At 42.7% G+C, this 26,191-nt stretch overlaps 1 protein-coding gene across 2 annotated transcripts in view; it reads left to right on the top strand.

The window, feature by feature from the left end:
• The window catches only part of LOC134345137 (mediator of RNA polymerase II transcription subunit 12-like protein), a 709,294-nt gene extending 687,954 nt beyond the window's left edge, over positions 1–21,340 (top strand). For both annotated transcript variants that reach the window (XM_063045338.1, XM_063045337.1), the window contains exons 44-46: positions 3,691–3,765; positions 16,747–16,828; positions 20,498–21,340. In XM_063045338.1, the coding sequence (XP_062901408.1) occupies positions 3,691–3,765; positions 16,747–16,828; positions 20,498–20,550 (210 nt within the window). In that variant the 3' untranslated portion in view covers positions 20,551–21,340. The remainder of the gene's footprint in view (positions 1–3,690; positions 3,766–16,746; positions 16,829–20,497) is intronic.
• The last annotated feature ends 4,851 nt before the right edge of the window (positions 21,341–26,191 follow it).

Raw genomic sequence — 26,191 nt, 5'->3', positions numbered from 1 at the left:
AAAGTTCCAATGTAAATTTCTCTTATTTTTCCACTTCCTGCAAAAACAACTCCTTGGAATTCCTCTTGCTGAAGTTCAACTTTTCCTGGCACAACAAGTGTGCAGACTTCTTCTGTGAGAGGAAGATGTTCATTCATTGAGCTATGTTGGGTGTTCATCGTTTTCATTTGCCAGCAGAACTCCTCAGTTTACAATTCTTAGCATCCCTATGTTATCCAACTGTTGCAGTCCATCAAGGGTTGCATATACCCCCACTCAGTAAAAATGATACATCAAGCCATAAAAATATCAGCTGACAGAAAACCTTGTCAAATGATGAAGCTGGAAGAGATGACATTAAGGAAAAATTTGGGGAGAGAGGATTTGCAGAGTGCAGCCCTCTAAAGCAAAAGGGACAGATGCCAATGAAGGCCATAGGGAATAGCCAAAGGACGTGATGACCATTTGGTATTACAGAGCAAGGGTAAATGTACTTTCCAGTTCATACAAGAGCACTATTTTCTTTATAGACATTGGTTTATTATTATCACATGCAATAAGACACTGTAAAATTTCACTCACCCCAACACTGAAGTGATCACTGAACAGAACCTATGGACTCACTTTCAGGGACTCTACAACTCATGTTCTCAGTATTATTTATTCAATATTATAAGACTGGAAGAAGTAGGATTAGAATTAGGTTATCTAGCCCATTCAGTCTGCTGCACCAATCCACAGATTCAACAGCCCCTGGCTAAAGAAATTCTTCCTCATATCTGTTCTTCAAGATGAACAGAGGAAAGATGATACAACCATGGCTAACAAGAGAAGTCTATGCCAACATAAAAGCCGAAGAGAGAGCATATAATAGAGCAACGATTAATGGGAAGTTGGAGGATTGGAAGCCTTTAAAAACCAACGGAAGGCAACTAAAAAAGTAATTAAGATGGTAAAGATGGAATACAAAAGTAAGCTAGTCAATAATATTAAAGAGGATACCAGAAGTTTCTTCAGATACATAAAGTGTAAAAGAGAGGAAAGAGTAGATATCGAACCACTGGAAAATTATACTGGAGAATAGTGGTGTTGGACAGGGCTTTGTGTTGGGACCAATTCTTTTTACATTATATGTTAATGATATGAATGATGGGATTGTTGGCTTGTTGCAAAGTGTGTAGACAAGACAAAGATAGGTGGAGGGGCGGGAAGTTTTGAGGAAGTGGAGAGGCTACAGAAGGACTTAGACAGATTAGGAGAGTGTGCAAAGAAATGGCAGATGGAATACAGTGTCGGGAAATGTGTGATCATGCTCCTTGGCAGAAGAAATGGAAGGGTTGATTATTTTCTAAATGAAGAGAAAATACAAAAAGCTGAGCTGCAAACGGAACTTGGACTACTTGTGCGGGATTTCATAAAGGTTCATTTGCAGGTTGAGTCTGCGGTGAGGAAAGTAAATACGATGTTAGCATTCATTTCAAGAGGACTAGAATATAAAAGCAAAAATGTAATTTGAGACTTTATAAAGCACTGGTGAGGCTTCACCAGGGGTATTTTGAGTAGTTTTGGGTCCCTTATCTTAAAAGAGATGTGCTGACATTGTAGAGGGTTCAAAGGAGGTTACCTGAGAAAAAGGCCTTGATAGAGTAGATGTGTAGAGGATGTTTCCTGTGGTGGGAGAGTCTAAGACAAGAGAACACAGCCTCAGAATAGAGAGTCATTTTTTTTAGAACGGGGGTGAGGAGGAATTTATTTAGCCAGAGAGTGGACAATCTGTGGAATTCTTTGCCGTGGAGGCCAAGTCTGTATGCATAGTTGATTGGTCAGGGTATGAAGGAATACAGGGAGAGGGCAGGATACTGGGGCTGAGAGGAAAAATGGATCAGCCATGATGAAAAGGCGGAGAAGACTGGATGGACCCAATGGCCTAGTTCTGCTCCTATACCTTATGGTCTTCTGGTCGTATCCCACAAACTGTACGAAACACTTTCCCTGGAGCTATTCTCACTACACTAGTATGCCCTAACAGATGAGGAATGAACAAAAATTAAGCAACTTAGGAGATAGTTTACCTCGCCTAAGCCTGGTGAGTCACAGCGACTCTAAACCCTGGCACACTAAAAGGAACGGCCACTCCGCCTGCACTTGCGTTATTTTTATTTTCCCTTTCTAATGAATCCCTCTCTTTGATTGGTCACAGCCCAACTTTGAGAAAGTGTTGTGAAGCTCTGCCTTTTAAATCTTGATGGCAGACCTGATTGAAAAGGTAGTTCTACTTACGCACTCCCTCTCATTGATTGGTCACAGCAGAAGACCACGAATGTTTGTTTTTGTTTTGTATTTGTTCAACTTGCCTTCTCTTGGACCACGGTTAATTGTTAGTTTTTGTCTGTGTGTAGTTCTGCATTGATTCTAATGTATTTCATTGTCCTACTTAGACTGCCTGCAAGGAAATGAATCTCAGGGTTATATATATGGTGTATGGTATATGGTGTATGGTATATGGTGACATACTGTATAGAGTAGCATACTATATATGTACTTCGAAAATAAATTTATTTTGAACTTTGAACATTCATAGATAATGATTTCAAAACATAAGCATTTAGAGGAAAAACATGCAAAAAATGATAAAATGCAGATTACACACAAAATATTAAAGGAACTCAACAGGTCAGGCAACATCTATGGACAGAAGTAAAGAGTCCGTGTTTTAGGCTGAGACCCTTCATCAGGACTAGAAAGGAAGAGGAAGAGCCAGAAGAAGAAGGTGGGAGAAGGGAGAGGAGTACAAGTTGGCAGGTGAGAGGTAAGATCAGGTGAGTGGGAAAAGGGGAATGACATAAGAAGCTGGAAGGTGATAGGTGGAAGAGATAAAGGGCTGAAGACAGTGGAGCATGAGAGAAGGGGAAAGGAGGAGGAGAACCAGAGGGAGGTGACGGACAGATAATGACGATGCAGAAGAGGAAGAGAAGGGGTGAGAGGGTAACCAGAATGGGGAATGGAAAAGAGAGAAGAAAGGAAAAGAAACAAAGAAGGAAGTGGGGAAATTACTGGAACTTAGAAAAATCAATGTTTGGAGGCTGCCCAGACAGAGTATGACATGTTGGTCCTCATGTTTTTAGATATTTTTAAGAAGGAACAGAATGCAAATGATACCTAATAAAGTGGCCACTGGGTGTATATTCATGGTCTTCTGCTACTGTAGTCCATCCACTTCAAGGTTGTAACACGTGGTTATTTGAATTACTGTTGCCTTCCTGTCAGTTTGAACCAGTCTGGTCATTCCCTCTGACCTCTCTTATTAACAAGGCATTTTCATCCACAGAACTGCCACTCACTGAATATAGTTTTTGCTTTTTGCACCATTCTCTGTAAAATCCAGAGACTGTTGTGCATGAAAATCCCAGGAGATCAACAGTTTCTGAGATCCTCAAACCACCCTATCTGGCACCAACAATTATTCCACAATCACAATCACTTAGATCACATTTTTCTCCATTCTGATGTTGTTCTGAATGACAACCGAACCTCTTGACCATGTCTGCATGCTTTTATGCATTGAGTTGCTGCCACATGATTGGCTGATTAGATCGTTTGCATTAACGAGCAGGTGTACAGATGTATCTAATAAAGTGACCACTGAGTGTAGATCTTCTATGATTCTCTAACATTGGAATTCAACAATAACTGGCTGTGCCTGTTTGACAGATGCAGCAGCAACAGCAGCAACAACAGAGTCAGCAGGCGTTAGGAATTCAAGCTGTGCAGACACAACAAGCACTGGTAAGTAAGCAGCTAATTAAATATTTCTACACAGAGTTCTCTAATACCTGTTTTCAAAATAGTTCACCTTTTCAATACAGTTTACTTTACAGATTTGAGGGCAGAAATATTTTAATAAGACTTTTTTGAGGGGGAAAGCTTATAATTTGCTGGAATATCAAACTTGAATGCAGAATAGAGGGTTAACTTGCAGGATTTTTAGCAGTGTGGAGGAACAGAGGGATCTTGGGGTCCACATCCATAGATCTCACAAGTTGATAGGGTGGGTTACGAGGCACATGGTGTTCGGCCTTTATTAGTCAGGCGATTGAGTTCAAGAGCCATGAGGTAATGTTACAGCTTCATTAAACTCTGGACAGACCATACTTGGAATATTGAGTTCATTTCTGGTCACTTCACTATAGGAAGGATGTAGAAGCTTTAGGGAGGGTGCAAAGGAGATTTACCAGGGTTCTTCCTGTATTAAAGGGGAAGGAAGGGAATGTCGACTCGACCATGAGAGGCCTGCGTCGGGCATTTTCATGCCTTACAAGGCGCAGATTGGAAGTCTGTGTGGGCGCCACTCCTCGCACAGACTAGAACAATGTGTGATTAAGTGCCTTGCTCAAGGGCACAAACACGCTGCCACAGCTGAGGCTCGAACTAGCGACCTTGAAATAACTAGACGAACGCCTTAACTACTTGGCCACGTGCCCAACACGTGGAGACCATGTCTTTTGGGTTTTGGTTGAACGAGCGGAGGCTCTGGGGCTTTCCTGTCTGAAGCGAAGGAGGATGAAAGGTGACTTGCAAGATGATAAGAGGCATAGACTGTGGATAGCCAGAGGCAGATAAGATGTCATAAGTTTAAGATGATTGAAGGAAAGTATAGGAGGAGATATCGGAGGTATGTTCTTTACACAGACAGTGATGTGTGCATGGAATGCCATGGCAGAGGTAATGATAGAGGCAGATAAATTAGGGGAATTTAAGAGGCTTTTAGAGAGGTACATGGATAATAGAAAAATGGAGAGCTATGTAGGAGGGAAGAGTTAGATGAATCTTGGAGTAGGTTAACATGTCGGCATATCATCGTAGGCCAAAGAGCCTGTACTGTGCTGTAATATTCTTTGTTCTATGTTCTGTCTTTTTTTCTAAACCTTGACCTGGCTAAATTTTTATCGATGAAGGTGAGAGATCATATTAACAGCTAATACTGCACAAAGTGAATTTGTTTCCCTGTTGAGCATTTTCCTGTGCAAATATCTTTGAGGAAATTGCACTCGTTGAAGGTATTTTACTGTATGTCAGTACGCAAATGAGGTGTTACCTTTAATAGCATGATGTGAAATACCAGTGGTATGGAGGAACACGGCAGAAATATTTGGAATTTGTGTCTGCTTTCCCCACCCCTCACTGCTCACCTTGTCAATTAACTTACTGAATACTCACAGGCTGAGTTGGTGGTTAGCATTCATTTCTAGAGGACTAGAATATAAATGCTAAAGATTAAAGGATATTTGCTTTATTTGTTACATGGACATTGAAACGTACAGTGAAATGCGTCATTTGCATCAACAACCAACACAGTCCAACGATGTGCTGGGGGCATCTGCAAGTGTGACTACGCTTCAGGCACCAGCATGTCTTGCCCACAACTTAGAAGCCCTAACCCATATGTTTTTTCAGAATGTGGGAGGAAACTGGAGCACCCAGAGAAACTCACATGCTCAGGAGAAGAATATACAAACTCCTTGTGGACAGTGGTAGGAACTGAACGTCAATCTTACAGCTTGCAATGTAAAGTGTTACACTAACCTCTGTGCTCCCATGCTGAGGGCTTATCAGGCATTGGTCAGATTGCATTCAGACGATCTTCAAGGAGCGATGCCTCAAAAAGGCAGCATCCATCATTGAGGAGCCCCATCACCGAGGATGTTCCCTTTTCTCATTGCTACCATCAGGAAGAAGGTATAGGAGCCTAAAGGCACACACTCAATGATTCAGGAATGGCTTCTTCCCCTCTGCCATCCAATTTCTGAATGGACATTGAACCCATGAACACTACCTCACTACGTTTTTGCACTAATTTAATTTTATGTTTATTGTAATATTGTAATTAATACTTTATTACGGTAATTCACAGTTTTATTATTATGTATTACAATATACTGCTACCATGTAACAAATTTCATAACATATGCCGGTGATATTAAACCTGATTCTGATTGTGAGCAGTTTTGGGATCCATATCTAAGAAAGGATGTGCTGTCTTTGGATAGGGCCCTTTAGAGTTTTACGAGAATGATTCCGGAAATGAAAGGTTTTACTTATGAGGAGCACCTGATGGCTCTGGGCCTGTACTCAGTGGAGCTTAGAAGAATGAGTGGGGATCTCACTGAAATTTGTTGAATATTGAAAACCCTAGATAGACCGGATATAGAAAGAATTTTCCATTTGTGGGAGACTAACACCGGAGAGCACAGACTCAGAGATGTGGAGGAATTTTTTTAGCCAGAGAGTGGTGAATCTGTAGAATTCATTGCCACATTTGGCTGTGGAGGTGAAGTCCTTCAGCTACACACAGATTGGTAAATTGGTTTATTATTGTCACATGTACTAACATACAGGTAAAAAGTTTATTTTGCTCACTATCCATACAGATCATTTCCTCATATCAATGCACTGAGGAGCCTGAAGACCCATACTCAGTGTTTTAGGAACAGTTTCAACTGATTTCAAATTTCTGAATGGTCCATGAACACAACAGAAGAGAATCTACAGATGCCGAAAATCCAAAGCAACACACACAAATTCTGGAGGAACTCATCAGGTCTCGCCCCAAAACTTGGACTATTCTTTGATTTTCATACTTGCTGCCTGACCTGCTGAGCTCATCCAGCATTTTGTGTGTGTTGCTCACTATATTCTCTCTTTTTGCACTACTTATGTATTTATTTTATGCATTTTGTATTGTAAATTGTTGCATTGTACTGGTGCTACAAAACAATAAATTTCATGACATTCGTCCGTGATAAAAAACCTGATTCTGATAGTGATTCTGTTCTGAGTCTGAACCCTTGTTCTCCCAATCTACCTCATCACTACCCCTTGTGCTTTATTTGCCAGCCTGTAGTTTCTCTGTCACTATAACACTATATTCTGCATACTGTTTTCCTTTCTACTATCTTGAAGTACTCAGGATCAGAATTAAGTTTACTGTCCCTGTCTTACCTGTTGTGATATTTGTTGTTGTGCAGCAGCAGTACAGAGCAAAGACTTAAAAGTGACAATAAATTACAGAATAAATAAATAGTACAAAACAAAGGAATAATGAAGCATTTTTCGTGATTTGGGAAACCTGATAGTAAGGGGAAGAAGCTGCTTTGAATTATTGAAGATGTTGTATCTCCTCCCTGATGGTAGTACAAGAAAAGGGGATGTCCCAGTTGGCGACGATCCTCTGTGATGGATGCTTTTTTCTTGAAGCATCGCCAGCTGAAGACAGCCTCGATGGTGGAGAGGGTTGTATCCACGATAGAGCTTGGTACATGTGAGAATGATAAACTAATTCCAATTCCAGTTCCTGTTCCTGTCTCTTGTGTTTGTAAACATGAGTCAAAATTGTACTTAGTTATCTCTAACCTAAACTAAAACAATCAATAAATGCATGTGACATCTGTAATATGCAAAGTTTCCACTGTTTGATTGTGGTTTCCCTTCTGCTGTCATCAATGATGCCCTCACCCACATCTCCTCCATTTCCCGCACTTCGGCTCTCACCCCATCCTCCCGCCACCACAACAAGGACAGAGTTCCCCTTGTCCTCCCCTACCACCCCACCAGCCTCTGGATCCAGCACATTATCCTCCGCAACTTCCGTCACCTTCAACAGGACCCCACCACTAAGCACATCTTTCCCTCTCCACCCCTCTCCGCTTTCCGTAGGGATCGGTCCCTCCACGACTCCCTGGTCCACACGTCCCTCTCCACGGATCTCCCACCTGGCACTTATCCCAGTAAGCGCAAGTGCTACACCTGTCCCTACACCTCCTCTCTTGCCACCATTCAGGGCCCCAAACAGTCCTTCCAAGTGAGGCAACACTTCACTTGCGAATCTGTTGGGGTCATCTATTGCATTTGGTGCTCCCGGTGCGGCCTCCTCTACATCGATGAAACCTGACGCAGATTGGGGGACCGCTTTGTCGAGCACCTCTGCTCCGTCCGCAAAACAGACAGGATCTCCCAGTAGCCACCCACTTCAACTCTGCTTCCCACTCCCATTCAGCTATGTCCATACATGGCCTCCTCTACTGCCATGATGAGGCTAAACTCAGATTGGAGGAGCAGCACCTCATATACCGTCTAGGTAGCCTCCAGCCCCTTGGTATGAAAATAGAATTCTCCAACTTCCGGTAATTCCCCCCCCCCTTCCTCTATCCCTATTTCACTCTACCCCCTCCCCCAGCTACCTATCACCTCCCTCATGGTTCCGCCTCCTTCTACTACCCATTGTGTTTTCCCCTATTCCTTCTTCACCTTTCCTGCCTATCACCTCCCCGCCTCCCCTCCCCCACCCCTTTATCTTTCCCCTTACTGTTTTTTCACCTGGAACCTACCAGCCTTCTCCTTCCCACCCTCCCCCCACCTTCTTTATAGGGCCCCTGCCCCTTCCTCCTACAGTCCTGACGAAGGGTTCTGGCCCGAAACGTCAACCGATCTTTTCCACGGATGCTGCCCGACCTGCTGAGTTCCTCCAGCGTGTTGTGAGAGTTCCACTGAAAAAGTTTGACAAACTGTTCTGTGGCGGAGTAAGGATTGAGGTTGCTAGAAATATTCTTGACAGTCTGTTTCTCTTTGGCAGTGCAGTGTTCTTGGCCTTTGGGATGTGAGGGCTTATCCTGCTGATGACAGCAATGTTCCTTTCAGCATGGTATATTAATACAGTAATGTAATGTACAGATTTTGTGCATTTGGACAAAGTTCTGTTAGGAAAAGTGGAGCCAGAGTCTTCTGGCACAATCTAACTTCCTCCACAGTTATTATTCTGCAAATCCATGGGGCAAAGAAGTGATTGCCTATGCTTTTAGAGTCACTACAAGCTGATGGGGGATTCTTACAGGTTTCTGCAGATACACAGTGGAGAGCATTCTGATTGGTTGCATCACGGCCTGGTATGGAGACTCCAGTGTAGAGGCTGCAGATGGTTGTAGACCCTGCCAGCTCCATCCCTGGCACAAACATCCCCAGCATCAAGGACATCCTCAGGAAGTGATGCCACAAGAAGGTGGCATGCATCACTAAGGACCCTCACCATCCAGGACATTTGCATTACCACCCTCAGCATGGGAGGTACAGGAGCCTGAAGAATCGCGTTCAAAGATTCAGAAACAGATTCTTCCCATCCTGCATCAGATTTCTGAATGGTCCCTGACTTTTTACATTCTACTATTTATTTATTTTATAGTCCTTGCACTGTTCTGATGCCACAATACAGCAAAGTCATGTCATATAAGTGAGTGATAATAAATCAGATTCTGTTCCGTAAAATCCAACTGTTCACCCTCACCTTGTGTCTCAGAAAGCTGCTTCATTTGTGGATTAGTTTGTGAGGATCACCAGCAAACTCCAGTGCAGGAATCACAAAGACTTTGGCAATTCAAACAAAACTAAACACTTATTAAGTAAATTAACTAGGGAAACTAACAGCAGCCCAGGCAAACTACAAAATCTTAATGAACAGAAATCACTGACAATACACTGAACGAGTCAGTCTGAGTTTCACCCAACAAAGAACCACAACGACCTTGCAGAAGGAGATTGACTTGCTTTCCCTGAGCACATAGGAATTCCAGACATTGAAAATAACATGCCAATTAAATAATCCCAAATTGAATAAAAGTGATAAATACAGAGAGAGCTTAACAATCCCCATGATCCCAAATGAGATACCTGCAACACAAAGTGAAAAACCAGAGCTAGTGCAAAGATAAACAATCCAAGGACAATACATATCCACAAGCTGACATTGAGCAAATACAAATCACATAGTAACTTGACAAAACAATATTTTTTTTAAAACAACTCCTGGTTACGACATATTTACTCATAAGCTCGCTGCCAGAATTGACAGCTGCATTGCAGCTCTGTCAGTGTTGCTTTTGTCTTTGTGTTGCTAACAAACTTTCTGTCTAACAGAACACAGTTGAATAGACAGTTTCTTATCCCTGCATATTGTCAATTATTCTCAGAAATTATAAAATACAGTCAGTGGTCACTTTATTTTGGTTCCCCGCCCCCCCCCCGTGCCTAATAATGTGGCCATTGAGTGCTTGTTCGTAGTCTTCTGCGGCTGTAGTCCATGCACTTTACGGTTCAAAGGTCAAATTTAATGTCAGAGAAATGGATGCAATATACATCCTGAAATGCTTTTTCTTCGCAAACATCCATGAAAACAGAGAAGTGCCCCAAAGAATGAACGATGCTTAAACATGAGAACCCAAAGTCCCCCCCAGCTTCCCCCTCCTGTGTGTAAGTGCCAGTGAGCAACAATCCCTCCCTCCTCCCACCAGCAAAAAAAACGCTCATTGGTACCATCACCGAGCCCAAGCGTGCACTAAGCAATAGCAAAGACACAGACCAAAGTTACCCCAAAAGCTTTGCATTTCATCTGAAATTTGATAAATCACAGGTTCTCTCTCTCCCTGATAAGGGAAAGAGAGGCATAACAACAACCCGCTGGTTTACGATCTTAAAAGTCCGTTTCATCGCTTTTTTCGAGCTCTGTGTCCAAAGATCGCAAAGACCTTGGGTCTTCGGGTCCTCAGCGAAAGATTTTCCGGCCTTCCCAACGACGCAGGAGTCTACGGCCCTGACACTGACCCTCGATCCGTCCGTCTCTAGAGCCCTGAGATCTTAGGCTTCCAAACGCGGTCAACATTTTTAGGCCCATACCCTGGGCATGTCAAATAACAGCCAGTCGGGGAACCCCGAGAATGGGCCCCATTCCTGCAAAGAACCGAAACCTGCGTGTAACTCCAGGTCAGGGTCTTCAAAAGAACCCTGAATGGGAAAAGTAAAGATATTAAAGGTAGAAATAGAGCTGTTTCCTAAGATGCAAGCAAAGGAGAAGCCATTAGGTGCCATCATCCCTCCTAACGCTAAACATGTTAAACATGTTGTGCATTTAGAGATGCTGTTCTGCACACCACTGTTGTAATGTGTGGTTATTTGAGTTGCTGTCGCCTTCCTGTCAGCTTGAACCAGTCTGGCCATTCTCCTCTGGCCTCTCTCATTAGCAAGGCGTTTTCACCCACAAAACTGCTGCTAACTGGATATGTTTTTCGCACAGTTCTCTACAGACTGTTGTGCGCGAAAATCCCAAGAGATCAGTAGTTTCTAAGATACTCAAATCACCCCATCTGGCACCAGTAATCATTCCATAATCAAAGTGACTTAGATTACATTTCTTCCCCATTCTGATGTTTGGTTTAAACATCAACTGTACCTCTTAACCATATCTGCAAGCTTTTGTGCATTGAGTTCCATTCGTTTTGAAAGGACTAGAACAATGCAAAGATGCAATGCTGATGTTTTATTGCTCACTTGAAATATTGTGAGCAGTTTTGGGTCACTTATCTAAGAAAGGATGTGCTGGCATTGGAGAGGGTTCCAGAAGGTGATGCAACCGCTCCACAGTACATCTGTAGAAAATTTGGAAGTGTCTTTAGTGACATAACAATTCTCCTCAAATTCCTAATAAAATATACAGTAGTTGCTGTCGTGCTTTCTTTGTAATTGCAACAATATGTTGGGCCCCAGATAGAACCTTAGAGAAGTTGACACCCAGGAACTTGAAACATGTGTCTCTTTCCACTGTTGATTCCTTGATGAGGACTGGTGTGAATTCTCTCAACTTCCCCTTCCTGAAATCCAAAGTAAATTCCATGGTCTTATTGACGTTGAGTGCAAAGTTGTAGATGTGGCTGATCCCTGGCTGATCTATCTTGCTCCTATACACTTCTTGTCACCAACGGCAATTCTACCAGTAGTAGTTAGGTCATCAACAAATTTATGGATGGCATTTGAGCTGTGCCTAGCCACGTAGTCGTGGGTGTAGGGAGAGTAGAGCAGTGGACTAAGCGTGCATCCTTGAGGTGTACCATTGCTTATTGACAGTGAGGAAATGTTATTTCTGATCCACACAGATTGTGGTCTCCCAGTGAGGAAGTCAAGGATCCAATTGCAGAGGGAGGTAACAGAGGTCCAGTTTTTGGAGCTTGTTGATTAGAAATGATGGTATGATTGTGTCAAATGCTGAGCTGTAATCAATTAAATACTAAGGGTGTCAAAGTTGCAGGAAGAAGCAGGAGAATGAGTTGAAGGGATAATAAATCAGGCATGATGGAATGGCAGACCAGACTCAATAGGCCAAATGGCCTAATTCTGCTCCTATGTTTTGTGCTCTTATGGTCTTATGCACTCACAAACGAAGTGGCCCCTCAACTGGAAGGAGTTTTTAGGGCACTGAATTGTGGGGAGGCAGGAGATGTATAACATATGAGACTGGTGTACGGATAAGTGTCTCGAGGGCTGGAGAGGTGGGAATCAGCGGGGACGTCAAGAGGACAAGGGAGTAACACAGAGAGCGATCCCTACAGAGCAAGCATGGGAGAGGAAACCGAGTGCCTGGTGTTTGAATCCTGTTTGAGATGGTTGAAGTTGCAGAAAATTATGTGTTGGATGGGGAGGCTTGTGGTTCACTAGGTGAGGACATGAGGAACCCTATCGCTGTTATATCAGGTCGGAGGGATGTTGGAGCTGTGGAGTGAGGACAGGTGTTCTAGATGTTCAGGAATGAAAAGCCACATCATGAAAACAAATAGAGTGGAGATGGATAACGGAATTGTTAGCTTTGTGACCAAGTTTTCAGATGACCTAAAAAGAGATGGGGGGGCGGGTGATGTTGAGGAACCCGCAAAAGCACTTAAACACATTAGGAAAATGGACAAAGTAGTGGCAGATGGAATACAGTGTAATAAAGTATATGGTCATGCACTTTGATAAAGGAATAAAACGTTGACTATTTTCTAAATGGAGACCAAATTAAGAAATCAGAGGTACACATGATCTTGCGAGTCATTAAGCAGGATACCCTAAAGATTAACTTACAGGTTGAGTCAATGTTAAGGAAGGCAAATGTAATGTTGGTATTCATTCTCAGAGGACCAGAATATAAAAGCAAGTATGTGATGCTAAAGCTTTATAAGGCATTAGTCAGTATTGTGAGTAGTTTTGGGGCCCTTATCTAAGAAAATATGTGCTGGCATTGGAGAGAGTCCAGAGGAGTTTCACAAGAATGATCACAGGAATGAAAGACCATAAGACAAAGGAGCAGAAGTCGGCCATTCGGCCCATCGATTCTGCTCCACCATTTTATCATGAGCTGATCCATTCTCCCATTTAGTCCCACTCCCCCGTCTTCTCACCATAACCTTTGATGCCCTGGCTACTCAAATAACTATGAATCTCTGACTTAAATGCGCCCAATGACTTGGCCTCCACTGCTGCCCATGGCAACAAGTTCCATAGATTCACCACCCTCTGGCTAAAAAAAATTTTTTTGCACCTCTGTTCTGAATGGGCACCCTTCAATTCTTAAGTCATGCCCTCTCGTACTAGACTCCCCCACCATGGGAAACAATTTTGCCATATCCACTCTGTCCATGCCTTTCAACATTCGAAATGTTTCTATGAGGTCCCCCCTCATTCTTCTAAACTCCAAGGAATACAGTCCAAGAGCGGACAAACATGCCTCATATGTTAACCCTCTCATTCCCAGAATCATTCTAGTGGATCTTCTCTGAACCCTCTCCAATGTCAGCACATCCTTTCTTAAATAAGGAGCCCAAAACTGCCTACAGTATTCCAAGTGAGGTTTTACCAGTGCCTTATAGAGCCTCAACATCACATCCCTGCTCCTATACTCTATTCCTCTAGAAATGAATGCCAACATTGCATTCGCCTTCTTCACTACTGACTCAACCTGGAGGTTAACCTTAAGGGTATCCTGCACTCCCAAGTGCCATTGCATCTCAGAACTTTGAATTCTCCCCCCCCCCCTTTAAATAATAGTCTGCCTGTTTATTTCTTCTGCCAAAGTGTATAACCATACACTTTCCAACATTGTATTTCATTTGCCACTTCTTTGCCCATTCTTCCAATCTATCCAAGACTCTCTGCAGACTCTGTTTCCTCAGCACTACCGGCCCCTCCACCTATCTTCGTATCATCAGCAAACTTAGCCACAAAGCCATCTATTCCATAATCCAAATTGTTGATGTACAACGTAAAAAGAAGCGGCCCCAACACGGACCCCTGTAGAACACCACTGGTAACTGGCAGCCAACTAGAATAGGATCCCTTTATTCCCACTCTCTGTTTCCTGCCAATCAGCCAACGCTCTATCCACATATGTAACTTTCCCATAATTCCATGGGCTCTTATCTTGTTAAGCACCTCATGTGTGGCACCTTGTCAAAGGCCTTCTGAAAATCTAAATATACAACATCCACTACATCTCCCTTGTCTAGCCTACATGTAATTTCCTCAAAAAATTGCAAAAGGTTTGTCAGGCAGGATTTTCCTTTAAGGAAACCATGCCGAGTTCTGCTTATCTTGTCATATGCCTCCTGGTACTCCGTAACCTCATCCTTGACAATTGACTCCAACAACTTCCCAACCACCGCTGTCAAGCTAACAGGTCTATAATTTCCTTTTTGCTTCCTTGCCCCCTTCTTAAATAGTGGAGTGATATTCACAAAGAGTTGACATATGAGAAGGATTTGATGGATCTGCCACTGGAGTTTAGAAGAATGCATGGGAATCTCATCGAAACCTTTTGGAAACTGAAAGTCCTAGATGGAGTGGATGTGGAGAGGATGTTTCCTATAGTGGACAAGTCCAGGTTAGAAGGCACAGACTCAGAATAGAAGGAAATTGTTTTTGGAGCAGAGATGAGGATTAATTTCTTTAGCCAGATAGCAGTGAACCTGTGGAGTTCATTGCCAACCCTGGCTGTGGAGGACAAATCATTGGGTATATTTGAAGCGAGGTTGATAGATTCTTGATTATTCAGGTCGTCAAAAGGTACAGGGAGAAGGCAGGAGAATGGGTTTAAGAGGAATAATAAATCAGCCATGATGGAATGGCAGAGCAGACTCGATGGGCTGAATAGCCTAATTCTAGTTCTTTGTCTTATGGAAGAACTGTCAGTACGAGGTAAAGCAATTTAGGAAGTTATGTTCTGGTGGGACATATAGAGTAAATGGCAGTGACCTTAAGACCATTGATGTGTAGGATGATGTTGGTATGCTTGTCCATAACTTGCTGAAAGTGGAAGTGTAGGTGGAAAGGCACTGAGTATGCTTACGATAATAGGCCAGGGTGTTGAGCATAAGAGTTGTGCAGTTTTACATAGCATAGTTCAATCACACTTGGTGTACTGTGGGCCTGTCTGGTCATCACCCTACAAGGAGGAGGTCACAGCAATAATGAGAGTACAGAGGAAATTCAAATTCCACCATGGACAGTCCCAAGACCGGATGCAATAGGAGGTTTGGGCATGGGACTAGCAACCCCATCCCATAAAAACCTAGTGCTACAGAAACACCAAACGAAGATCCAAAGACCTCATCCCAGGGAGAGGACCAGTCTTTGCCTAGAAGAGATGTAGATAGACTACACCTGGATTTGAAAGACTCCCCAGAACAGAGGACTCTGGCAAGCAGCTGTTGGCGGCCTGTGTCCCAGTAGGGGTGACAGGTTTAAAAAGAACAAGAAGAGGAAATTCACCAGGTTGTTGCCCTGAATGGCGGTTTGGAGGAGAGATTGAATAGTCTGGGTTTATTCTTGCTGGAAGAAGCTGAGGGGTGTCTTAGAAAGATTTTAAAACTATGAGGGCATGGATAGGGTATTCCCATGAGTTAACATTCTAGACCTGAAGGGCACAGTTTAATGTGAGATGGGAGAAAATTGACAAGATCTGAAGAGTAAGGTTTCACACAGGGGATGGTGAATATCTAGAAAAAGCTTCCATGGGAGATGGTAGAGGCAGATCTACTAACAACCTTTTGGACAGATACTAAGATAGGAAAGGCATGGAGGGAGATGGACAGGCAAATGAGATTAGCAGGAATAGGCATAGTGGGCAGCATGGTTGAGGTTGGTCAAAGGGGTCTGTTTCTATACTGTGTATTTCTATGATTCTACACTCGGTAGCCACTTTATTAGGTACACCTGTACACCGGCTCGTTAAAGCAAATATCTAATCAGCCAATCATGTGGCAGCAACTCGATGCATAAAAGCATGCAGAAATGGTCAAAGGGTTCAGTTGTTGTTCAGACCAAACATCATAGTGTGGAAGAATGTGATCTAAGGGACTTTGACTGTTGAACGATTGTTGGTGCCAGACAGGGTGGTTTGAGTATTTCAAAAAATGCTGCTCTTCTGGGATTTTCATGTACAACAGTCTCTCGAGTTTTTGTGAATGGTTGTGAAAAGCAAAAGTAAAACATGCAGTGAGTGTCAGTTCTTTAGGCAAAAATGCCTTGTTAATGAAGGAGGTCAAGGGAGAACGGCCAGGCTGGTCCAAGCTGACAGGAAGGTGACAGTTACTGAAATAACCACATATTACAATGGTGGTGTGCATCTCTGAACATGCGAAACATCGAACCATGAAGTGGATGGGCTATATGAGCAAAAGACCACAAACATACACTCGGTTGCCACTTCATTAGGTACTGGAGGTCACTGAGAATGGTCATGTGCTACTTTATGAAAGAACCTTAGGGGGAAAAGCAGTGGTATTATGGGTTATCTGCTTTGGACAATGAACCCTTTTTACCTTTTCTCATATATAGGCAGAACTTACATCCTGAAGAAATAACAATACAGGAATAATAAGCAGATTACTTTTTAATTATGTTTCTTTCTCCCCCAAGTTTTCAAGACAGGGCATGCAACAGACCCAGCAGCAACAACAGACAGCAGCATTGGTTAGACAGCTGCAGAAGCAACTCTCCAGTAAGTACTGCATTCAGATTTGAATTTAAATGCTTGATGGTTTTGCTTAATGCAAAGCTGATTCGTGCACCTCTTCATAAAGGTGAATGCAGCAATGTGGAACAAGAACTGTGTACAGTATATCTGTCAACATCTGTGCTGATCTCCCATTCCAACATGGCCTCTTTAACTGTCATAATGAGGTCCCTCTTAGGTTGGAGGAGTGACACCTCATATTCCATCTGGGTAGACTCTAACATGATGGATATCTTTAACTAATGGTGACTTCTCCCCTCTTCCTCCTACTCTCCCCTTTTCCATTCTCCATTCTGGTTCCCCTTCTATCTGTTCTCTTCATCCACCCATCACCTCCCTCAGGTGCTTCTCCTCCTCCTCTTTCTCCCACGATCCACTGGCCAAGCCTGTCAGATTCCTCCTTCAGCCTTTTACTTCTTCACCTATCACTTGCCAGATATCTTACTTCATTCCCCTTCCCCACCCACCACTTTCTCCTTCACTTGGCTTCAGCCAGGTTATAGTCCTGATGAAGGGGCTTGGCCTGAAACGTTAACTTTTCTGTAGATGCTGCCTGATCTACTGAGTTCTTCCAGCATTTTGTGTGCGTTGCTTTAGATTTCCAGAGTCTACAGAATCTCTTGTGTTTGTATTCCTTCCCCTCCTCCACACTCGTATTCTGGCTTCGGACCCTCTTCCTCTCTAGTCCTGATGAAGGGTCTTAGTCCAACATGTCAACTACTTATTTTTCTCCATTGATGCTGCCTGACCTGTTGAGCTCCTCAAGATTTTCAGCATTTGCAAAATCTCTTCTGTTTATCTGTGTTAATTTTATGGTTGCAAAGATTTCTAAGAATCCCTTTCAACTGAGATCTAGGAAGCTTGCTGCTTTTAACAGCCTGTGGTATACTTCATTTGGCTCTGACAACTTATCCACTTTTCAAAATACTTTTTTTTCTATTTGTCCCACGAAATATTTTACACCCATTGTTGTCAATGTCATTATTGGCATAGTTCCTGCTGCAGTCTGGAGTAACACACAAATTGCTGGATGAAATCAGTGGATCAGGCAGCATCTGTGGAGAGAAAAAGAGACAAGGTGAAAGGCTTTGACCAGATACGTTGACTGGCCCTTTCTCTCCATAGATGCTGTATAACCCAATGAGTTTCTCCAGCACTTTACAAGGAGCACTTCCACAAGAAAGCAGCATCCAGTATCAAGGAACCCAACATCCGGGCCATATTTACTGCTACCTTCAGTCAGGGATACAGGAGCTTTAGGTCCCACCTTGCCAGGTTCAGGAACAGTTACTACCCTACAAACATCAGGCTCCTGAACTGGCATGCATAACTTCACTCACCTCAACTCTGAAATGTTTCCACAACCTATAGAATCACTTTCAAGGGCTCTCCAACTCTTTTCTCAGCATCATCTATCTCTCTATATCTATTGATGGCATCAGTCTTCTGTGCACATTGGTTATTTGTCTGGCTTTTTTCTGTATAGCTTTTCATAAACTCTATTGCACTTTATTTTCCTGTAAATGCCTGCAAGAAAATGAATCCCAAAAACATGCCTTCTCCCCTTACATTGTTTTACCTATCACTTGCCAGCTTGTACTCCTTCTCCTCCTCCCTCCTCCCCTCCTCCCTCCTCCCCTCCTCCCTCCTCCCCTCCTCCCTCCTCCCCTCCTCCCTCCTCCCCTCCTTCCTTCTTCCCCTCCTCCCTCCTTCCCCTCCTCCCTCCTTCCTCTCCTCTCTCTCCTCCCTCCTTCCCCTCCTCTCCCTCCTTCCCTCCTCCCTCTCCTTCCCCTCCTCTCTCCCCTTCCCCTCATCCTTATGAAGGGCTGAGCCCAAAATGTTGACTGCTAATTCCTTTTCATGGATGCTGCCTGACATGTTGAGTTCCTCCAGCATTCTGTGTATGTCCTCAAGCCATCACTTCTATTGCTAGTTGTGGAAGGATACTTTATTAAATAATATAACATTTACAGATGCTTGAAGCCCACTGGAATCAGCCATTGAGTGTGGGACCACCTAATTCAGTACCATTAGAACACACAACAGCACAGCTCAGGAATAGGCCCTTCTGCCTACACAATGTTCATATCATACCATTTTCCTCACATTTGTGTACCTATCTAAAAGTCTTTTGAAAGTCCTTAATGTACTTGCCTCTACCACCACTCCGGGCAGTGCATTCCTGGCACCCACCACTCCCTAGGTAAAAATGTTGCCCCTTATCCTTCCTTTATAAATTACCACCTCTCTGTTTAAATGCATCCCATCTGATATGTCTGCTATTGGGCATTTCAACCCTGAGAAAATGATACTGTCTATCTCTTCTATCTGTGCCTCTCTTAAGCTTATACACCTCTATCAGATCTCCCCTCAGCCTCCAGCACTCCAGAGAAAACAACCTCTCATTATAGCACATGCCCTCTAATCCAAGCAGCATGCTGGTATTACCATTCTGCACCCTCTCCAAAGCTTTGACATCCTTCCTGTAATGGGGTGACCAGAACTGTATGCAGTACTGTAGATGCAGCCTAGCTAGAGTTTCATAAAGCTGCAACATAACTTCCTGCCTGTTGAAATTGTTGCCCCAGCTAACAAAGGCAAGCATGCCATATGCCTTCTCAGCCCCTCATCAACATATACAGCCACTTTCAGGGAGCTATGAACCTGAACCCCAAGATTCCTCTTTTTATCAACACTTTTAAGGGTCTTGCCCTGAACAGTGTACTGTCTGTTTACATTGAACCTACCAAGATGCAACACCTCCCACCTATCTGGGTTAAACTCTGTCTACCATTTCTCCACCCGCATCAGCGACTGATCTATATCCCACTGTCTTCTTCGCTGGTCATCTCCATCAACGATTGTAACTAAGCAGCAGAAGACAATAATAAATATTTGTGTTAACTGGTGTTAATAAACACAGTTATTTGCTCTGGAGGTATGGCTTCTGAATCAAGTGATTTTGTGCATTTGTGATTTATGGAAAACCACTTATGATTGACTGTGAAAACAGCGTCTATCTTTCACCTATGGACTGCTCCTAGTTTACTTCCAAGTACTATAAGACCATAAGATTGAGGGGAGATTTGATAGAGGTATACAAAAAAGAATCTCTGGGTTGTATAGACAGCGTAAATGCAAACAGGCTTTTTCCACTGAGGTTGGGTGGAACTACAACTGGAGGTCATGTGTTAAAGGTGAAAGGTGAAATGTTTAAGAGGAACATGAGGGAATAACACTTCATTCAGAGGGTTGTGAGAGTGTGGAATGAGCTGCCAGTGCAAGTGGTGCATGTGAGCTCGAAATCAATGTTTAAGAGACGTTTGGATAGGAAGGGTATGGAGGGCTATGGTCTGGGTGCAGATCGATGGGACTAGGCAGTTTAAATGGTTCAGCATGGACTAGATGGGCAGAAAGGCATGTTTCTGTGCTGTACTTTTCCCTGATTCTATGTCTCTATATCAGAGCACTATTCAGACATTTAGCACACTGAATCAGCTCCACTATTCAATTATGGCTGTTTATTTTTGCACTTCCATCCTCCTGCGTAGCTCCTTTATCAATCAAGAGCCTAACAATCGCTTTATTCAGAATTAAGCCGGATTCCGAATGTTACCTAACTGTGAAATTTGTGCATTGTCTGTTCTTTGCCAGGTAATCAGCCACAGCAGCCATCGAACCCGTACAGCCACCCTCCCCATTATTGAACCTTGGAAAGAAAAGCACAATGTCTTGGAAAATACTGGAGATTAGCGCACAAGACCAACCCTCCTCGGGAACGCCGCTGGGTTGGTAGAGACGGCGGCACCATTGATTGTTCATTGTGATTTGCTTTTTTATTTTCAGTTTTACTTCAGTTCACTTTAAATATTATTTTGACATTTACCCCTGTGACGTAGCCGCTGTGAACAAATAATGTAAAGTGAGATTAGACTATTTTATTTTGAAAGGAACTTGAAGTTTTACAATGCAAAATGTTTCTTGGATCATTTAGGTCCTCTGGAAAGCTGTTTTGTTTTGCTAAAAGTCATTTTTGTGCTTTTAGCAGATCTACATTAAGAGAGGAAAAAAACATAGATATAAATGGAATTTATTTATTTGCTGGCAAAGTCTCTCTTCTGATGCACTGCAACACAATAATGGTTTATATGAATGAACTTGACCGTAACGAGGTAGGTGCATCTGCAGAGTTATGGCCACAGATAACATGGTCTCATGGATGGCTTGAGCCTCTTAAGGACGTGGCAAAACTGTTTATTTAATTTTGCCTAGATTTATAATTTTACAAAAGCACTTTTTAAGAGGAAGAAATGAAGTTTGTTAAGATAATAAAGCTATTTTTCCCTCAGAGTAATGATATTATTGTACAGCATCTCTGAACAGCTCTGTTGTGTGTGGTTGAGTTTGGTAATTTATATGTCACGTTCTGGTCAAGAGGGTATGATGAAGGATAAGGGTACTGGTTACAAGTTGAAATCTAATAAACCATCAACTAACACTGGAGAAAATGGGTCATGACTCTGTGCTTGGTGTGCTTGTCCAGTTTGGAACAGTTCAAGTTCACGTGTGAATCACGTATTGAACATTTGCTTCCTATGAGAACATCTGCCAGATAAGGATTTGCTTTAGTGGTCACTTGTACATCGAAATATACAGTAAAATATATTGTTTGCGTCGAGGGTATGCTAATGATAAGTCAGCCAAGCTGCAAAGAACAGAGCAGGTTCAATGGGTTGAATGGCTTAATTATGTTCCTATGTCTTATAGTATTATGGTAAGATACAAAAAAAAAAACCTGCAGATGGTAGAAACCTAAAATAAAACAAAGTACTGGAAATACTTAGCAGTTCAGGCAACTTCCATGGAGAAAGTAAAGTGAAGTTTACTTTGCAGGTTAATGATATTTCATCAGATTTGACCAGCTCAGAGTTAAACTGGAAAGGCAGGCTATCTGAAATTGTTGATTTCACTACTGAATGGTGCACATTGCAACATGCTTAGAGGGAAGATGAGATGCTGTTGCCTGAACTTGCATTCAAAGGAAAGAAAGATTAGCTTTATTTGCCTCATGTACATCAAAACATACAGGGAAATGCATTGTTTTATAGCAACAACTCATGCAGTCTGAGGCTTGTGTTGGCAAAAGCCCACAAGTGTCCCCATGCTTCCAGTGCCAACATAGCATGCCCACAACTTACCAACCTAACTCATGCGTCTTTAGAAGTGGGAGGAACTGGAGAACCCGGAGGTCACAGGGTGAACGTACAAAACTCCTTACAGAAGGCAGTGGAAATTGAACCCTCTTAAAGTTGGTGCTGTAAAGTGTTACATGTACCGCTTGGCTACTGTGCTGCTCAATTCTATTTAAGCTCCTGGGTGTCAGTATGTTAGAGGACCTGTCCTGGACCCATCATATAAATGTAATTGCAAGGAAAGCACAATAGCACTTCTACTTCCTTAGGAGTCTGCAGAGTCTTGCGAGTCTTCCTAAGGAGTGGCTGCACTATAGCCTAGTATGAGAACACCAATGCCTTTGGACGTAAAATCGTACAAAAGGTAGTGGATTCGGCTTTGTACATCACAGGTAAAGCCCTCTCAACCACTGAGCACTTCTGCATGAAACACAGTCATAGGAAAGCAGTATCCGTCAACAGAGATCCTCACCACCCAGGCCATGCTCTTTTCGTGCTGCTGCCATTAGGTAAAAAGTACAAGTGCCCCAGAACTCACACCACCAGGTTCAAGAACAGATACTACCCCTCAACCATCAGGTTCTTGAATGAAAGAGAATAACTACACTCCTCTTGGATGTGTTCCTTGGATTTCCAGCATCTGCAGATTTTCTCTTGTTTGTGATTGAACTAGACTCATCTATTGAGATGTTCCCAGAACCAATTATCTAATTTTAAGAACTCTTTATCTTGTTATTTCATGCTATTTATTTGTATTTGCATTTGCATGGTTTGTCATCTTCTATGCTCTTGCTCTTTCGGTGATCCTGTTTACAGTTACTATTCTATAGATTTGCTGAGTATGCCTGCAGGAAAAAGAATCTTAGGGTTGTACGTGGTGACATGTACGTACTCTGATAATAAATTTTACTTTGAACTTTAAAACTGATTAGCAGTTTCTGCCATATATAGACCAACTGCAATGCAGGTTAAAAACTCACTTGAGGCTGTGCCTCAGTACCACAGATTTTTTCCATTGCATGCACATAGTATTTAATGTGTGTATGCTCTTTTAACTAAGTTCAAAGTAGATTTATTATCAAAGTATATATGTGTCACCATATGAGATACATTTCTTTGTGGTCATACTAAATAAATCTATAGAATAATAACCAAAACAAAATCAGTGAAAGGCTGCCCAACTTGGGCATACAACAAGAGTGCAGAAGACAACAAACTGCGCAAATACAAAAATAAATAAATAGATAAACAATTAATACTTTAAGCATAAGATGAGCCCTTGAAAGTGAGTCTGTTGGTTGTGGGAACATTTCAATGATGGTGCAAGTGAAGTTGAATGAAGTTTTCCAATTAGGTTCAAGAGCCTGATGGTTGAGGGGTAATAACTATTCCTGAACCTGGTGGTGTGAGGCCTGACGCTCCTGTACCTTCTTCCTGATGGCAGAAGAGAGTTTTGACCACCTTTGAGCAAATGTTACAAAACTGTGCCACCATCCAGAGTTATAACTGCATCGCTATACCATCTGGCTGTTAAGCATATGTTTAGACATCCTGCGATAGTCCTTTAATGTGACAAGTGGCATTTGGTGGCACACCATAATAACATTGTAAGTTAGTCTATTATGATGCTTCGGGGAGGCACGTTAGCATAGCAGTTAGCATAAGGCTTTACGATGCGGAATTCACTGATCAGGGTTTGATTCCCACTGCTGTCTGTACATTCTCCCCATGACCATATGGTTTTCCTCCAGGTGCTCCAGTTTCTTCCCACATTCCTGAGGCACACGGTTAGGGTCATTGAGTTGTGAGCATGCTATACTGGTACTAGAAGCCTGACTGTGCTGGTCAACACAGACAATGCATTTCACTGTATGAATTTTAGGCAACTATTCTTTACCTATCTCATTCCATGCAGCTCGGTCACTTTCTAATCATTTATACCCAGTTCCAGTGTTGTCAAAATTTGTTTTCAAATGGTGGTGATAGAAGTTTCTCTGATGTCTGTTCCAACAACTTGAAGCAATATGACATCGTTAACACAAAGAAATGCTGCAGGGGTCCACATGGGATCATATGAAACAATTGGCCAAAGCATGAACCCATGAACACCACTTCATTATTTATCTTTCCGATGACTTATTTAAGGAGCAGAATTAGGCCACCAAGTCTGCTCCGTCATTCCATCATGGCTGATTTAGAACACAGAACAGGAACAGGCCCTTCGGCCCAGAATGTTGTGCTGAACCAAAAAAAAGTAATCAAATGGCCAGCTAAACTAATCCCTTATGCCTACACAATGCCCACAACCTTCCATTTTCCTTATATTCATGTAACTATCTGAGCATCTCATAAAGGTCCCAAATGTATTTGCCTCTCCACCATACCAGTTATTCCAGGCTCCCACAACTCTCTGTGTAAAACAAAAAGTCCATCACACCTCCTCTGAAATTACCCCCTCTCACCTTAAGTGCATGCCCTCTGGTATTAGGCATTTCAACCCTGGGGAAAATATACTGTCTGTCTACTTTATCTGTGCCTCTCATAATCATATAAACCTCTGTCAGATCTCCACCCAGCCTCTGCTGCTCCAGAGAAAACAACCCAAGTTTGCCCAACCTCTTCTAATAGCACATGCCCTCTAATCCAGGTAGCATCCTGGTAAACTTTTTCTGCACCCTCTCCAAAGTCTTGCTATCCTTTCTATAATGGGGTGACCGGAAATGTATGCAAAGCTCCAGGTACAGCCTAACTAGAGTTTTATAAAGCTGCAACATAATTTCCTGAGTTTTGAACTCAGTGCGTCAACTAATAAAGGCAACTCTGCCGTATGCCTTCTTAACCACCCAGTCAACCTGTGTAGCCACTTTCAGGGACCTATGAACTCAGACCCCAAGATTCTTCTGCTCATCAACACTACAAAGGGTCTTGTACCATAACAGTGTGCTGTCTCTTTGCATTTGACATACCAAGGTGCAACACTTCACATTTGTCCAGTTTAAACTCCATCTGCCATTTTTCTGCCCGTATCTGCAACTGGTCTATATCCTTTGCCAGTCTTCTACACTGTTCACAGCACCATCAACCTTCATATCATCTGCAAACTTACCGACCCACCCACCTACATTTTCAACCAGGTCATTCATGTACATAATAAACCGCAGAGGTCCAAGTACAGATCTCTGTGGAACACCACTAATTATAGACCTCCAACTAGAGTAAGTCCCTTTGACTACCATTCTCTGTCTTCTATGGGCAAGCCAGTTCTGAATCCAGGTCAAAATGTTTTGGGAACATAGGATGGTACAGCATAGTACAATCCCTTTGGCCCATGATTTTGTACTGAGCTTTTACCCTACTCTATGATCAACCTAACCGGTCCCTCCTACATAGCTCATAACCATCCATACTTCTTTCATCCATGGGCCTGTCCAAGAATCTCTTAAATGTTCCTAATTTATTACCTTCTATCACCTATCCAGCAGTGTGTCCCATACATTTACCACTCTCCATGTAAAAATCTTACCTCTGGCATCTCCCCTACATACACCCACCTTTAAGCAGGGGTTCCCTACCCTTCATATACCATTGTTCTCTACCGAGGGCTCTGTGGATCCCAGGTTGGGAACCCCTGCCTTGAAGACTGTCCTCTGGTATTAGCCATTGCCACACTGGGAAAATAGGTGCTGGCTGTCTATTCTTTCTATGCCTCTTATCATCTTATACACCTCTATCAAGTCGACTTTCATCCTCCTTCACTCCACTCACACTCGGAGCAAGTTGCTGTAGCCGGTCAGTTAGCATGTCTTTGGAATAGGGAAGATACCTGGAGCTTCTGAAGGGAAACCAGGCACCACAGGTTTAACCAGGTAAGTGCCTCAAACAAAGCAGCAAATCTTACATGTAAATGTCTTTTTAATATTATAACATTTGTTCAGTCTAGGCCAGCAGTTAACATAACACTTTACAGTGTCAGCGATTGGGGTTCAACCGCAACTGCTGTCTATTAGGAGTTTGCACATTCTCCCTGTGACTGTGTGTGTTTTCTCTGGGTTCTACAGTTTTCTCCCACATAGACTCCAAAGATATAAGGGTAGGAAGTTGTGGGCATGTTATGTTGGTGCCAGAAGCGAGGGAAAACTTGCAGCCCACTCCAGCA

Source organism: Mobula hypostoma, chromosome 4 (genome assembly GCF_963921235.1).
Source record: "Mobula hypostoma chromosome 4, sMobHyp1.1, whole genome shotgun sequence".
Classification (NCBI taxonomy): Eukaryota; Metazoa; Chordata; class Chondrichthyes; order Myliobatiformes; family Myliobatidae; genus Mobula; species Mobula hypostoma.
The sequence above is the reverse complement of the archived record's forward strand: the minus strand, read 5'-3'. Positions and strand labels throughout refer to the sequence as shown.